Here is a 15,658-nt window from a genome sequence, read left to right as displayed (position 1 = left end):
CTAGACAGTGCAATAGCACTTGCTGTTGTCCACATGTACCTCTTGTGATCTGAATCTACTTGATTTCTAAGTTGGCCTAGCATGCATTGTGGTAGCAACTGACTAATACTGCATCATCTGAACCTAACTGATTCCTGAGTTTGGTCAGTAAGCAATAAGAATTTCAATAGTGAGTGAGATATGTACCCTGTCCCAGGCCCTGTGGATAAAAAGACAAATAAAGGATAGATTCTGCCTAAAATGCTTGCAAGGAAACAGTGAGCAGGCAATTCCAATTCAGCCCAAGAATTGCCCTGGAAGAGGACTGCACAGAAAGCTTTGGACACACAAAAAAGAGCAAGTAGCTGCTTTGCAAGAGTCAGAGATTTTGTTTTGAAGGACAAGAAGATGTATCCTAAGTTAGCGAAGATGAGCTAAGGAAAAGTAGAGGCAAAGTCTCAAACTTGTGAGAGGCCATGGCAAGCTTGGTGATTACTGATTAGTCCAGTGTGGTGGGGAAGTGACAGAAGAAGTCAGCTTGGTGATTACTGATTAGTCCAGTGTGGTGGGGAAGTGACAGAAGAAGTCAGCTGAAGGACCCTGGGTACTATGCTGACATACCAGAAATGCATTCTGTGGGAAACAGACTCACAGAGCAACTTATGGTTGCTGGGGGAATGGATGCAGGGAAGGGATAGTTAGGGAGTTTGGGATGAACATATACACACTGCTGTATTTAAAATGGATAACCAACAAGGACCTACTGTATAGCACAGGGAACTCTGCTTAGTGTTATGTGGCTTCCTGGATGGTAGGGGAGTTTCAAGGGGAATGAATAAATCTATATGTATAGGTGAGTCCCTTCACTGTTTACCTGAAACTATTACAACATTGTTAATCAGCTATACCCCAATACAAAATAAAACTTAAAAGTTATATATATATATATATATATAATATGGGGGAAAAGCATAACTGCCACTAGTTTCCAGGACACAAATAACTTGAAGTTTTATTATTGACTACTCATCTGAGGGCTGTCATTTTTTACATCCTCATGTAACTGTCATTTGCTAGGTACTGACAAATGTTTATTAACATGAATACAATTCAGGTGGTTGAAGGAGTCCAGATTTATTTATTTTTGGTTGCAGTAGGTCTTCCTTGCTGTGTGAGGGCTTTCTCTAGTTGTGGTGAGCGGGGACCTCTTTTCGTTGTGGTGCACGGATTTCTCATTGCAGTGGCTTCTCTTCTTGCAAACCTCAGGCTCTAAGCACATGGGCTTCAGTAGTTGGAGCACATGGGCTCAGTAGTTGTGATTCGTGGGCTTTAGAGAGCAGGCTTTGCCGTATGTGGCATCTTCCCAGACTAGGGACCGAGCCCTTGTTGCCTGCATTGGCAGGCAAATTCTTAACCATTGGACCACCAGGGAAGTCCCAAGAAGTCAAAATGTTACCTTTTGTTGGTTGGCCTCAGCACTGTCATGGCACTGGTGGCGTGCGTTTAGCTTGCTGATGTATTACAATGAGCGTATAATGAGGATCAAGGCCTAGTGGAAGTCAAGTCTTACGCCATCTTGGGCCTGGTCGGTTCTGATCAGTTTTTGTCATGTCCTCAATGCCATTCTCTTAAAGGTTGTGCTCCGTCCCCTTCCCTCCTGTCTCACAACCTTGAGTCTGGCTTGTCACTCAGTTCCCACAAACTCATCAGTTACCTGACCTCTCTTTTTCTGTTTCTTGAATCTGTGCCCATTTTTTCATTCCCATCACTATAGATTTTTCTCATCTGGATTACGCTTACAGACTCTCCACCTGTCTCCCTGTTTCCCCTCTCCTCCACCTCTACCCCAAGTTAATTCTCTACTAATAACCAGCACAGTTTTTATTTTTTCTTTTTAAATATTTATTTGGCTGTGCCAGGCCTTTGCTGTGGCATGTGGGATCTTTAGTTATAGCATGTGGGATCCAGTTCCCTGACCAGGGATCAAACCCTGGCCCCCTGTAATAGGAGCACCAAGTCTTAGCTACTGGACCACCAGAAAGTCCCACATCACTGTTTTTAAAATATAACTCTGATTGAGTCATTCCTTATGGAGGGAAAAGTCTCACCAAGTCTAGAGAGTATTACTATTGAAAAAGGGGGAAAATATTAAGAACTTTCAAATAAGTGATATTTATAAATGAATTCACTCTGAGGCCTTGGGCCAAATTCTACCCTAATTGCTTGTCTACAGTTCTGCCTGAGGGGTAAACCACAGATTTTCATTCTCTGATTTGCAAAATGTCAGTATCTCTGTTAAATAATTTGCATCTTGGCTGGACTCAAAGGTTTTCAATTTATTTCTTATCCTTCCTCAACCTTTTAGTCCCGCTAATTATCTCTTCTAAGAGAGGCACAACAGGGAGTTTTAACTTTCCCCATTATTCAAACATTGGAAGTATATTCTCCCCAAATTCCAAAAGAAGAGGAATTTATGAAAAAATTATAGAATATTCACCTGAATAAACTGTACAACATCCAGGCTAAACCTCTTATTTTACAGGTGGAAAAGCTAGATTGACCAAGGGACTTTTAGGGAGTCACACAGAGAACCAAATGGAGTTCAGACCACTGAGATCTCTACTCCCAGTGCCAGGTTCCAGCTACGAGCGATAGGAGAAAGCTGAAGGGAGCACACAGGGGAAACTTCTGTGCTTTCTCCCCCAGAACTGTGTTTCCATGATCAAAACCATCTAGCACTCTCGTGTTTTGCTATTTCCTCAAAGAGGAGTAGAAGGAGGAAGAAGAATGTTTGTATTAATTACTGCTGTATTATATTATTTAAAAAACTATTTATTTATTTGGCTGTGCCAGGTCTTAGTTGTGGCATGCAGGTTTAGCTGTGGCTTGTGGGATCTAGTTCCCTGATCAGGGATTGAACCCTGGCCCCCTGCGTCGAGAGTGTGGAGCTTAACCAGTGGACCACCAAGAAAGTCCCATTTCTGCTGTATTTTAAATGAATATTTTATCACTGATGAGACATAGATTGTTCCTTGTTCTTAGCCACAGTCCCTCATAGCTGGCTGCAAGTCTGCTGACTTTCCTCCAAGAGGAATGGGCAGGCTGGGAGCTCCCTAGTCAGGACAGATATCTTATCACCCTGCTAATAGGCCCTGGGGAGTCCATTGCCTTCATTTCTTCCTCTCTAGGCATACCCAGGCTCACCCATTCTCCACCCCTTCCCACCATGTCCACAAGCCCATCCACCATGTCCCTTGGGCTGGCTGGGGGTGTCCGGGCTAGGGGTGTCTTGGCTGGCCCTGCCTTCCAGCTCAGATTCAGCTCAGAGGCTCCCTTAATTGGGTGATCTATCAGGTTACTTATCCAAAACTTTGCTTTTTTTGCTTGGAAGATAGAGATTAAAATATCTACCACTTAGATGAACTATAAGATCTAGATAAGCAAAGAAGTACCTAATCACAGTACCAAGCATATTACATGTATTTGTAGGTATTTATTAATTTTTCAAGCTTTTGGACTTGTTCCTCAATAGGGAACAGCTTCTGAGCTTCTCTCATGGCCCATGGGACCACCCCTTTCCCATTAAAGGTATCTGTGATCACATACAGTCCTAAATCCTTGTTCATTCATCATCTGTCATCACAGAGCTTGTGGGAAGAGGAGAGCATTCACATGAGACAGATTTAGCTGGTGAAACTGAGACAAGGCATACTGAGCCCTGGCAGAGATAGGTCCTGGTAAACAGGGCAGCCCACCCCCTCTCTTCCACACCACAGTGCATAGTCCTCAGAGTTCAGCATGGAGGGAGATCCTTCTGTTAGCTGCTCCTGCAATGCAGACAAAGGACCTTGAGTGCCATGTTGAGATATTTGAAACTTATTCTAAGGTTCCCAGCTGTCCCAGGCTTCTCTACCTTTCCTAGGGATTTGGTCTCTATAACCCAGGCCAACCAGGATGAAACTGACCCAGAGGCCATAGGGAAACAATCCCCTAGTCTGGTAAAACAGGTCAGTAATGGGGCATGGTGGAAACCATTGGCTGAGAGACTTCCATAATGATGCTGAAAAGTCAGCCTCTGTGTACAGTGTAGAATTGAATCTCAGAGACAGAGTTTTGGGTGAAGTAGAAAAGAATAGCTTTATTGGTTTGCCAGGAAAAGGGCACACAACTGACTGGTCCCCTGAAAAACTGTAGTCCTAACCTGGGAGGATTTGGTGGTTCTAGAGCAGTAGCTGACAAGGATCAAGGTGTGTGCAGGGCCTGCCCTCCTTTAATACGGCCTCAGGTGGTTTCTTGATGAGCTTCTCAACGTTATCAAACTGTGACCTTCTCTTGATTGAAGAATGCTAACATCTTCCAACCTGACCAACCTAGACAGCAGGTTAAAAAGGAGAGACATTACTTTGCCAACAAAGGTCCATCTAGTCCAAGCTATGGTTTTTCCAGTAGTCATGTATGGATGTGAGAGTTGGACTGTAAAGAAAGCTGAGCGCCGAAGAATTGATGCTTTTGAGCTGTGGTGTTGGAGAAGACTCTTGAGAGTCCCTTGGACTGCAAGGAGATCCAACCAGTCTATCCTAAAGGAAATCAGTCCTGAATATTCATTGGAAGGACTGATGCTGAAGCTGAAACTCCAGTACTTTGGCCACCTGATGCAAAGAGCTGACTCATTTGAAAAGACACTGATGCTGGGAAAGATTGAAGGCAGGAGGAGAAGGGGATGATAGAGGATGAGATGGTTGGATGGCATCCCCGACTCAATGGACATGAGTTTGAGTAAACTCTGGGAGTTGGTGATGGACAGAGAGGCCTGGCGTGCTGCAGTCCATGGGGTCGCAAAGAGTCAGACATGACTGAGCTATTGAACTGAACTGAACTGAGTATCTTCCATTTGTTAGGGATTTTAGTTCTGCTGCTAAGTCGCTTCAGTCTTGTCTGACTCTGTGTGACCCCAGAGACGGCAGCAGGAGAGCTCAAAGATACTATTATATGCATCTCTAGAAGTCAACCAAGACCCTGCCCCAAGGCTGCACTACTGTTTCTTGACTTCGCCTCCCTCTTCCCTGGTTAGCAACTGTTCCAGTCTGCCCTTTGGAACTCAGGGAAGGTCATGGAGGCTGGAGTCTATTCCCTAGAAACAGGGGATACAGAAAGTCTTCTGAGCCTCGGAGCTCCACAGGGTTCTATTCAGTTTCAATAGCTTGCCCCAAAGTTTGGTCCTGGCCATGGTATGAAACATGCAAGTCCTCTGGGAGCAGCCACAGATGGCATGACTGTTGGAAGGACTGACTCTCTAGGACTTGGTTCTCCCTAGCCACATCCCTGCCATATGCTGCCTTGGTGACAATATTGTGTCACGTTTTTAAATTAAATAATGCATTTGAAAGTATTATAAAAACCCTAAAGTGCTTTACAAATTATTATTACTTATGACATCTGCAGTCAGAACTCTGGGTGTGCAGCACTATTTAAACCCTAGAAAAACATCTGCTTGAATGAACCTACCTTCCTTACTAATTCAATAGATGTTTGTTGAACCCACAGAGCTCTCAGGCAGTAGAGTACAATAGCAAACATGAACACAAAAGCCTTGCTTTTGTGGATCTTATAGTCTAGTGAAGGAGAAGGACAGTGCACCAGTAAATAAAACAGATAACATAATTACAAAACTCAATAAATGATCTCAAGGAAATAAGAGAGATGCTACAGAAGATCATTTTAAATTTAGATACAGTAGTCACAGGAAGCCTTTTAAGGATCTGAAATTGAAACTGAGGTTTGAAGGATGAGTAGGAACAGACTGTGGAGGATCAAAGAAAAGAACACTTCCAGCAGAAAGAATTTCAAGTGCAAGAGCCCTGAGGCAGAAACAAACTTGACAGCTCCCAGAATAGCAGGAAAGCCAATGAAATCTCCACACAGTGAGGCCAGGTACAGTGAGGCCAGGTGGGAGTATAGGGAGGGAGTGGAGGATCAAGTCTGAGAGACTGGGAGAAGCCAAATCAGATAGATGTTTTAGGCCAAGTTAGTGGTAGGGAAAAGCGTTTAGCAAGTCAGTCACATACTTCATGTTTTTATACAGATCACTCGTCCTGCTTTGTGGAGAACATTCTGTAGATAAGCAAAAGTAAACTCAGACAAATTGGTGGTAGTAGTCCAGGCAAAAGGTGAGGATTCACAGAGTGCCGGGGGAAAGGAGGGGGTGGAAAGAGGAGGATATAGAAATATAGTGAGCATTTTCAGTGTAACATCATAAGTTAAAGAGAGGTTTACTACCAGCACTTGCCAGTTTGGAGAGATGGAAAGAAAGGAATCAAAGATGACTTCTGGACAGGTAATTTGAGTGATGATTTTTGCTTGAAATGGGGAAAGGAAGAGAGTTTGGGGAATAAAAGCAAGAGTTCTGCTTTGTACAGAGAAGTTTGAAGGTAGCCAAGGAGGAACACGGAGTAGGCAGTTGGATGAAAAAGTCTGGGGCTAAATAGACATCCAGATAAGATGTCATTCCAGATAGGAATTCTTATGTATTCATTATTCAGAATTTACAGTGCTATTCAGAGCCATGGGAAAGAATGAAGTTACTTGGAAAGTTATCATAAATAGAGAAAAGAAAAAGTCTGAGGACAAAACACTTAAAGGTGGATGATAAGGGACCAGTTATGAATGCCAAGAGAAAAAAAATCCAGAAAGATGGGAGCACAAAGAAAACCAAAGGTGTTCTATAATCAAGAGAGAAAAGAGTTTCAGGGAGAAGTAGCAATCAGGTCATCAAAGTTTACTGAAAAGTTAATTAGGATGAAGACTGAGAATTGACCCTTAGATTTTGCAACATGGAGGTTGTTGGTGACCTTGAGAAAAGCTGATCCAGTGGAGCAGGCAGGGGAATTTAGACCTGTGGAGACCTGGAGCTGATCTGAGTAGCTTAGGGAGTAAGTGGAGGTGAGGAACCTCCTCTTTTAAGGAATTTTATTATAAAGTGGAGCAGAGAAATGGGGTCACACTAGAAAGCTTCTAAGATGATCTGGTAACCTGTTTGTTTACAGAGGGGGAGGAAGAGACTGTTGGGCAGGAGAACAGAGGTAATTTCAGGTGCTAAGCCCTTGTGTTGGTGAGAGGAACAAGATTCATTGCAAAAGTAAAGAGAGCAGGAGGGAAGGCAAATAGTGTGGGTTCATGTGAAATTGATTAATAGATTGGTTAGTTGGAAAACTCATCCATTCAGCAAACACTGGCTTCCTATGTGCCAGTTGCAATCCCAGGGGCAAGATACACAGCAGTGAATGAAACAGATGAGACAGTGCTCATGCCCTCATGGAGTTTATGGTCTATTGAGGGGAGCTGAACAATAAATATGTTAACAGATGAATTTATAATATATCAGAGAGAAGATGACAAGCACTAGGGAGAACGATGAGCTAGGGTAAGGGGGTTGTGCGGAGCTGGACAAGGGGGCTGCCATTTTTAATAGGGTGATCAGAGGAGACCTTGATAATGAGGGAGCATTTGTGAGCAGACCTAAATGGAGCGAGGGAGGAAGGCATGTAGTTATCTTCAGGAAAAGGGTTCCAATCAGAGGGAACAAAATGTGCCAATTTCCTGAGGCAGGAGTGTGCTTGGCACAGTCTGAGGCACAGCAGGGAGGCCAGTGTAGCTGAACAAAATGCTCAAAGTAGGGGAGTTTGCAGAAATCAAGGCAGAGAGGCAGTGGGCCGGCAGCCCCGGATGGCCAGGAAGGTAGAGCTGAGCTTTACTCTGAGTCAGATGGGAAGTCACTGGTGAGTTTTAAGCAGACAGGGAAATGATCTGACTTATATTTTTCAAAGATACCTTCGGCAGCTGTGGAGAGTGGCCTCTGAGGTCAAGGATGGAAGTGTGGGAGGCTATTGCAGTAATCCATACCAGAGATGATATTGTTCTCTGATTGCATCTGTTTTCTTAGTGAAATCAGAGGTGAGATCTTCCTAGGAGAGTGAGGAGGCTATGATGGAAGCTTGAGGAACGAAAAGAAGGTACGGTTATTGTGGGTGATGAATTGATTAAAGAACTATGGTAGGGTTCCTCACCTCCAATTATGCCCTAAGCTACTCAGATCAGCTCCAGGTCTCCACAGGTCTAAATCCCCCTGCCTGCTCCATTGGATCAGCTTTTCTCAAGGTCACCAACAACCTTCACGTTGCAAAATCTAAGAGTCAATTCTTGGTCTTCATCCTAATCAACTTCTCAATAAACTTTGATTACTTGATCGCTACTTCTCCCTGAAACTCTTTCTTCTCTTGATTGCAGAACACCTTTGCTTTTCTTTGTGCTCCCATCTTTCTGGATTTTTTTTTTTCCTTGTCATTCATGACTGGTTCCCAAATAGCTGTCAGTACACACAGTTTGCCAAATGCTTACTCACCTCCACCTCGGGGACTTCTCTGGCCATACATCTTTCCTACTGTGTCCACTCTCTCTCCTTTCACCATATTTCTTTTCCTCTGACTCCAGTTGGCCTCCAGTTGGCCTGGAGAACCTATGTATTTATTAAGAACAAAATGACAACCCACTGACACATCCAGTTTCTTATATTGAAGCTTTTGGAAGGATTTGCGGAGGCCCTTGGAATGTTCAGTTCTCTTCAAGAGACTGTTATACATTCAACTGTCACTCCACCACTTCACCCTATAGCAGTCAGTGAGGGAGACCTAGAGACTTCCTGTGCTTTTTTAAGACTTTCCTCTCCTACCTATGATATAGACCTCGGCAGGATTGGAGGGAGACATACAGGATTTCTCATGCTTTTAGTCAGGCCACCACACCCTGCCTCTGTGACATGCCCATCTCACAACAGACATAAACAGGGCAGTCCCAGCAACAAGCTCATGACTGGAATTGATGACCCACTTTTTCTAAAATGGCAAGTGGCATTCATCTAATCTTGACCCATATCTCTCTCTAACTTGTGAGAATCCCAAGACCCTGAGGTCTTCTTGAAGATAGCAGATGTAAGGGCCAGGTGGAAACGGCTTACACCACTTCTGTCTACATCCCACTGGACAGGACATAGATCAATGGGTACAGCTTATGTACAAAGGAGGCTGCGAACGTGTGCCTGGAGAAGAGGAAAATGAAATGGTACCTGATGAACGCAGATATTTGTCTCTGTGGTGACACAGAGATCAAGGGAGGGCTTCTCTGGTGGTTCAGTGGTAAAAAATCTGCCTGCTATGCAGGAAACGGGGGCTCGATCCCTGATCCAGGAAGATCCCACATGCCGGGAAGCAACTAGGCTTGTTCACCACAGCTATTGAGCCTGTGTTCTAGAGCCCAGGAGCCACAGCTGCTGAGCTAGTGTGCCACAACTACCAAAGCCCGTGTGCCCTAGAGCTCACGCACTGCAACCAGAGAGTAGCCTCAACTTGCTGCCTCTAGAGAAAAGCCCGCACAGCAACAAAGATCCAGCTCAGCCAAAAAATATAATAGAAATAAGTAAATATATATATATATATATATGTTTAAAAGATCGAGGGAGAAAAAAACCTTTAATAAGGAGGAACTAATCAATATTGCCATTCTACAGAAAGGTCAGCTAAAATACGGACATAAAAGGTTGACATTTTCAGTTAGGAAGTCTGTGGTCATGCTTTAAAGGGTCATTTTTGTGAAGTTATGGTGAAGTGAAAGAATGGGAGGTGAAGAAATGGGTGCAGAGAGTACAAACTATAGGAGAGTCTAGTTCTATAACATGGTAGAGTGAAGGAAGTTGGAAAAGGTGTCTAATTGTGGGAGAATTGATATTTACAAGCTAAAGAACTGGTAGTGAAGGAGAAATCTGAGATGGGAAGGGGGATCATTCATGGAGGGAACTAGAAGGCAGGAAAGGATGAGACAGGAGTGTAGGTGAACTAACTAGTCTTCACAGGAGGAATGACATGGCTGCTTCTAAGATATGTGGGAGGGGAGCAAGGTTAGGAGTTGAAGAAAAAGTCTATAAGTGAGGAGCAGGAAGTCAAGGAAGTTCACGTCTAGTAGTATTTATGTTTGCAAAGGCGTTATTATGAAGGATCGGTGGGCTAGTTGTGGGGCAAAAGGAGGGCTTTAAGATAGCTGCCATGTGGAAGATGGGCTGAGCATGGAGAGCAGTATAGTATTTAGGGCTCAGTTGACGTTGGAGACCCCTTAGTGTAATGATACCAGTAGGCACCAATGTGAGATTTTTTTCACCAACACACAGCTCTCAAGGGCAGAGGCAGATCTTTGAATTGATCTAGGATCAAAGAAGGAAGGGTTTTTTGAGAGAGTAATAGTCTGAGTGGCAGTGAGGAGCTAGAGAAATATAGGCCCCTTCTTTTTACTCCATCTTCCTCCACCTAGTTTAGAGCCCTTCATCCTGTTTGGATTACAGAAATACCTTCTGCTTGGTTTCCCTGATTTTAGTCTCTTTCCCATGTGTCTACTGTACACATGACTATCAGCTTAATTAGTCTTGTAGAACAGTGGCCATGTTTCATTCTTATTCAAAAGCTTTAGTAGCTCCCTACCTTCTTGGAGAATTAAATCCATATTCCTTAGCTCCACCCTCAAGGTTCCAGGCACAGAGCAGGTTTCAACTAGTTTGTTTTATGCATCTAGTTTTATACACAAAGGATTTAGCTTATACTGGATGAAAAACTGTACTACTTCACTAAGTTTGAAGGACTTTCCCAAATGCAATTTTGTTAACTATTGGGAAAGCTTCTCCTACCCCTCTCAGAATGTCCTTCAAGGTGTCTTTCAAGGGCTAACTCAAAGGCAGGTTCTCCCCTGTATCAAATGATATGTCTCTTCTCTGTCCTCTTTTTTGAAAAAAAATTCATTTTAAGCTTTATATCTAGAGTCAGGCACCTATTAAGCAAGAACTGTGCCTAATTTATCATTGTACCCCAGCCCATTGTACCCCCAGCTCATAACACCTAGCTTAGTATCTTGCTTTTTGTTGGTATCCAGAGTCAGCTGACTAAAGGCATGCATGCATTCATGAGTAAATAAGTAATGAGTCAATGGACATGAATTTGAGCAAACTCAAATTTAGTGAGATAGTGAAGGACAGGGAAGTCTGGCATGCTGCAGTCCATGGGGTCTCAAAGATTCAGACACAACTGAGCAACTGAACAATGACAACAATGTTCTAGAAAGTTTAAGAATCAGAATCCTTCCTGGAAGGTCATCTTCTCACGTTGTAGGGTTGATATTATAATTGTTATCCTTAGTACTTAGCACTGTTCTAAGACAGTACTATAAGCTAAGTATACAGCAGAAACCTAGTAAAATCTTGGCAAACACAATTGAATTAGGTGCTTCCATACTCAGTGCGTCACCTGAAGTGCTCTGGAGAGTGAACAGGGCCTAGGACACAGCAAATAGTTGTTTATATCTTGATTTGATTAACTTAACTAATGAATGCTCTTATAACCGGACAGCAACTCCCTTCACAGACTCAGTTATTCTTTAAAATCTTTGATTCATTGAATCCTACAATCATTGACTGATCTTTATGTGATAATTTAATATTAGACACTGAAGGGAAAAAAAAAGCAATCTGTGAGAAAAGCAGACATCTCATATGTTCATAAAGTAACCTCTCCTTTTCCTCCTTTGTGGCTAGGCTGTGACAATATGCTGATGGGCATAAAGTCTCTGAAAATAGTGAAGAAGACGACTGACACAGATGGCTCTTGGATGAAAGATGCTGTCAGTGACTCTCCAAAGGTTTATGTCTTCATTGGGTCCAGAAACAACACTGTCTGGGAATTTGCCAATATTCGGGCCTTCATGGAAGATAGCATCAAGCCAGCCCCCCGGAAGCTGATTCTAACACATTCCTGGCAGGGAACAGGCCAAGTGATCTACAAAGGTTTCCTATTTTTTCACAGCCAAGGGACTCCCAATGAGATCATCAAATATAATCTGCAAAAGAGGATTGTAGAAGACCGGATGCTTCTCTTTGGAGGAGCAGGCAGAGCCCTGGCCTACCAGCACTCCCCTTCAACTTACATTGACCTGGCTGTGGATGAGCACGGGCTCTGGGCCATCCACTCAGGGCCAGGCATCCGCAGCCATTTGGTTCTCACAAAAATTGAGCCTGACACGCTGGGAGTAGAACACTCATGGGACACTCCATGCAGAAGCCAGGACGCTGAAGCCTCGTTCCTCTTGTGTGGGGTCCTCTATGTGGTCTACAGTTCTGGAGGCCATGGCCCACATCGCATCACCTGTGTCTATGATCCTCTTGGCACCATCATGGAAGAGAATCTGCCCAACTTGTTCTTTCCCAGGCGGCCAAGAAGTCACTCCATGATCCATTACAACCCCAGAGATAAGCACCTCTATGCCTGGAATGATGGAAATCAGATGATTTACAAACTCCAGACCAGGAGAAAGCAGCCTCTCCAGTGATGCATTACAGTGGGGAGGGAGATGGCCAGGGATGCTGCGCTCCAGGATGGGGGGCCAGGGCCCCTCTGCAATATACTATAGTATTAATATATTAATAGCATCCCACTAATGGCACACAGGGAGATGAGGGGCTGCAAGTGGGGATGCACATACATTCTTTTCTAGATGATGTTGCCTTTGGTATCTTCTAAAAGCTTAGATGACAGTCTGTCATTCAGGAATTTTCAGGAAGTTCCATTACCCATCCAACGCCCTGGTGCTCAAGGCCTTCCACATCCTGATCCAGCTTACTTCCAAACTTTTCTTTTTAGTAAAGCATTTTAGCATGTACTTTAATAATTCTCCCCACTCTCACCTTCTCAGCCATTAGAAATGTAGGCCACACCCTCATACTCCTGGCTTTTCTCCCCTCTGGCCTTTGCCCAAGCTCTTTCCTCTTTTACAGTTGCCTATTGATATTCTCCTATTATTCACTACCCAACTAAGGTACTATTTTTTGGATTAATTTTTATTGGAGTATACTTGCTTTCAATGTTGTGTTAGTTTCTACTGTACAACAGCAAAATGAATCAGCCCTGCATACACACTTATCCCCTCCCTTTTGGCCTTCCTTCCCATTCAGGTCACCACAGTGCATTAAGCAGAATTCCCTGTGCTACACAGTGTGTTCTCATTAGTTATCTATTCTATACATAGTATCAATAGTGTAAAGTAATATTTCTTGTTGACGTTTAATTTTGATTTCCCCTGGTACTGTCCCTACACCAAGCAAGGCGGTCGTAATAAGAAAGTGAAAATATTACCATTTGAATACCACTTTCCAGTTATAAAGTGTCTGCATCTGTGTTAGAACTCCTCTCACCCTTAGGAGATAGACAGGGACAAGCCTTTATAGACAGAGGGTTTCGGTGAGCCATTCAAAGTACCAAAGCTACAAAAGGAAAGAGCTAGAAAAGACCGCAAAGCCCATAATCTTGTCATTGTCCAAGGAAGCATCAAATATATGTTTGTTCACCCAACTTTTCTCAGCAATTTGTTAATCATTTCAGCCTAAAAATAACGGCCTGCCTCTTTAGCTAGTTTCATGCCTGCACAAGACCCTCCTGTAGGCCTTTGAAAAGCTACTTCCTCCAGAAAACCAGCCTAAGGCTGAGGACCGTTCTGTAGACTCATCTTGCCTTACCTTCCCCTGCTTCTTTCTTCCTGCCTGAAACACAATAAAAGTGACCCTAAGCAAATAAACCTCATCAGGTTCTATTTGCCTACATGCCCTCAGCATGAAAGTTTCAGGGAGTGCTGCCCGTGCCTGGATTTACAGTGAACAATCCCCAACTCACTGAGGCCTTCAGTAAGTATTCTGGAATCTGGATGGATGAAAAATAGCAGGCAAGGGACTCCCTGCCACAGCAGGCGTGCCACGTGGCACAGGGGACAGAGACCACCTGGGCCTGTCTGGAGGGGCTTCTTCAAACTTTCCCACGTAATTGTTCACTGCAGGCTGTTCAGGTCACAAGTGCAGGCTGTGGTGCCAGTCTGTGTCATGTGCTGGGGCCTCTGTCTTCCCAGGTTGGTCACATGAGAGGGTTTGCTCTGTTTGCAGCTGTTTTCCAACTCTGCCAAGCCCAGGCTGGGACCATAGGCAGTGAAGAGAGGGGTGGGGGTTTTTTTCTTTTTCTTTCCCATAGCATTTGAGTAGCTGTTTGGCAGAATGGAATTGCTAAGCCCATGGACATAGCACAGTTACCCACAGTTCTAACAGAGTGGTACAGAGAGCTCAAATCCATTGTGGAATGAGGCAGATATGAATAAATAAATGTGGTGATATTACCCATTCCATGGATTGGGGGCCATTTGCTGCCCCATGGGTAAAATAACATTACCTATTTCACAGGGAAAAGGAATGTGCCTCACAGATGAGGGTAGCAGGGGAATTAATCAGAGTGGGATTACTCATAAATCCTGCATACATGGTGGCTTTGGAGGCGCAGAGAGGCTACCTGTGTGCTGTCTACCATTCATCTGTGATAGGCTTTGCTTTGACAGTTATGCAGGGCACACCTGCCACTAACAACCCACTCTCATGCCTTAAATTTCTGTAGCTAGAATCACCTTTTAGGTTAAGACATTTTCTCCTGGAAGCCCCTGTTAACAGGGCACTTTGTTTCCTGGGAGCCAGGGGTAATCATGTAGGTCTGTGGACACTTCTTGGGCTTCTTTCAGAAGAACTTTTCAGTTCTGGCCTCTTGTTGGATTTTACTGAGGATTGAAGGTCCTAAGATCTAGACCAGTGGTTCTTAAACTTGACCGCACCTAAGAATCGCCTGAGGAGCTTTTAAAAATCCTGATGTCAAGCCATACCCTCAGACCATTCAATCAGAGCCTCTGGAGGAGGGACCAGACAGTGCTGTGATTTTTAAGTTCCCTCCCCTAAAATGGTCCCAAAGTGTGAATAAGCAGGAAAATCAGTGATTTACACCACTTAAAAAAAATTGAAGTATAGTTGATATACAATGTTGTATTAGTTTCAGGTGTACAGCAAAGTGATGCAGTATTTTCTTTTTCACATTCTTTTTATTGTAGGTTATTACAAAATATTGAATATAGTCCCCTGGGCTATACAGTAAATCCTTGTTTATCATTATATATATATATATATATATATATATATATATATATATATATATTAGTGTGTATCTGCTAATCCCAAACTCCTAATTTATTCATCATTCCCCTTTCCCTTTCGGTAACCAGAATTTATTTTCAATGTCTGTGACTTATACCATTTTTAAAGATGATTTTTAAAAAGTAATGTATAGTTCTAAAGAACAGACTATCATTTTCTGAGGACTGCGGGTCCCCTAGGGCAATAACATGTAGGATTTGGAAACACCCATGAACTCGTGTGAACCATGGCAGCCTCCTCTATAAAAGCCTCTGAGCTGCTATTTTAAGGAAGTGAAAGTGAACTGAAGAGTGTCCTGTTGTAACACAACTCTTGTGGGCCCCAGCCTTCCTCTGCTGGCTTTGCCCTTGGCCTGCCTCTGGCCGGGTTCCTGCAGTGACCAGAGTCTCATGTTTGCCAGGGTGGCTTAAGTTTTGTTCGCATGTACAAGTCTTCTGGGCACACTGGTAATTTCAGACCTTCAGGATAATATAAAAAAAGATGTGTCTTGTGGAGTTGATGAACAATCCAGCCTGTAGAAATGTAGATAAAAACTGAGGTTAGGGAGATAGTGACTCCTGCCAGAGCTGGGGACTATGCCAG

General features: G+C 43.6%; 1 protein-coding gene across 1 annotated transcript in view; it reads left to right on the top strand.

Moving 5' to 3' along the window:
• OLFML1 (olfactomedin like 1) overlaps positions 1-13,412 on the top strand; it is a 30,354-nt gene extending 16,942 nt beyond the window's left edge. Inside the window, exon 3 of the mRNA XM_019975544.2 lies at positions 11,603-13,412. Within this exon, the coding sequence (XP_019831103.2) occupies positions 11,603-12,393 (791 nt within the window). The 3' untranslated portion in view covers positions 12,394-13,412. The remainder of the gene's footprint in view (positions 1-11,602) is intronic.
• Positions 13,413-15,658: the final 2,246 nt, after the last annotated feature.

This window comes from Bos indicus, chromosome 15 (assembly GCF_029378745.1).
Source record: "Bos indicus isolate NIAB-ARS_2022 breed Sahiwal x Tharparkar chromosome 15, NIAB-ARS_B.indTharparkar_mat_pri_1.0, whole genome shotgun sequence".
Lineage (NCBI taxonomy): Eukaryota > Metazoa > Chordata > Mammalia > Artiodactyla > Bovidae > Bos > Bos indicus.
Note: the sequence above shows the minus strand (reverse complement) of the source record. Positions and strands in the feature narration are given on the sequence as shown.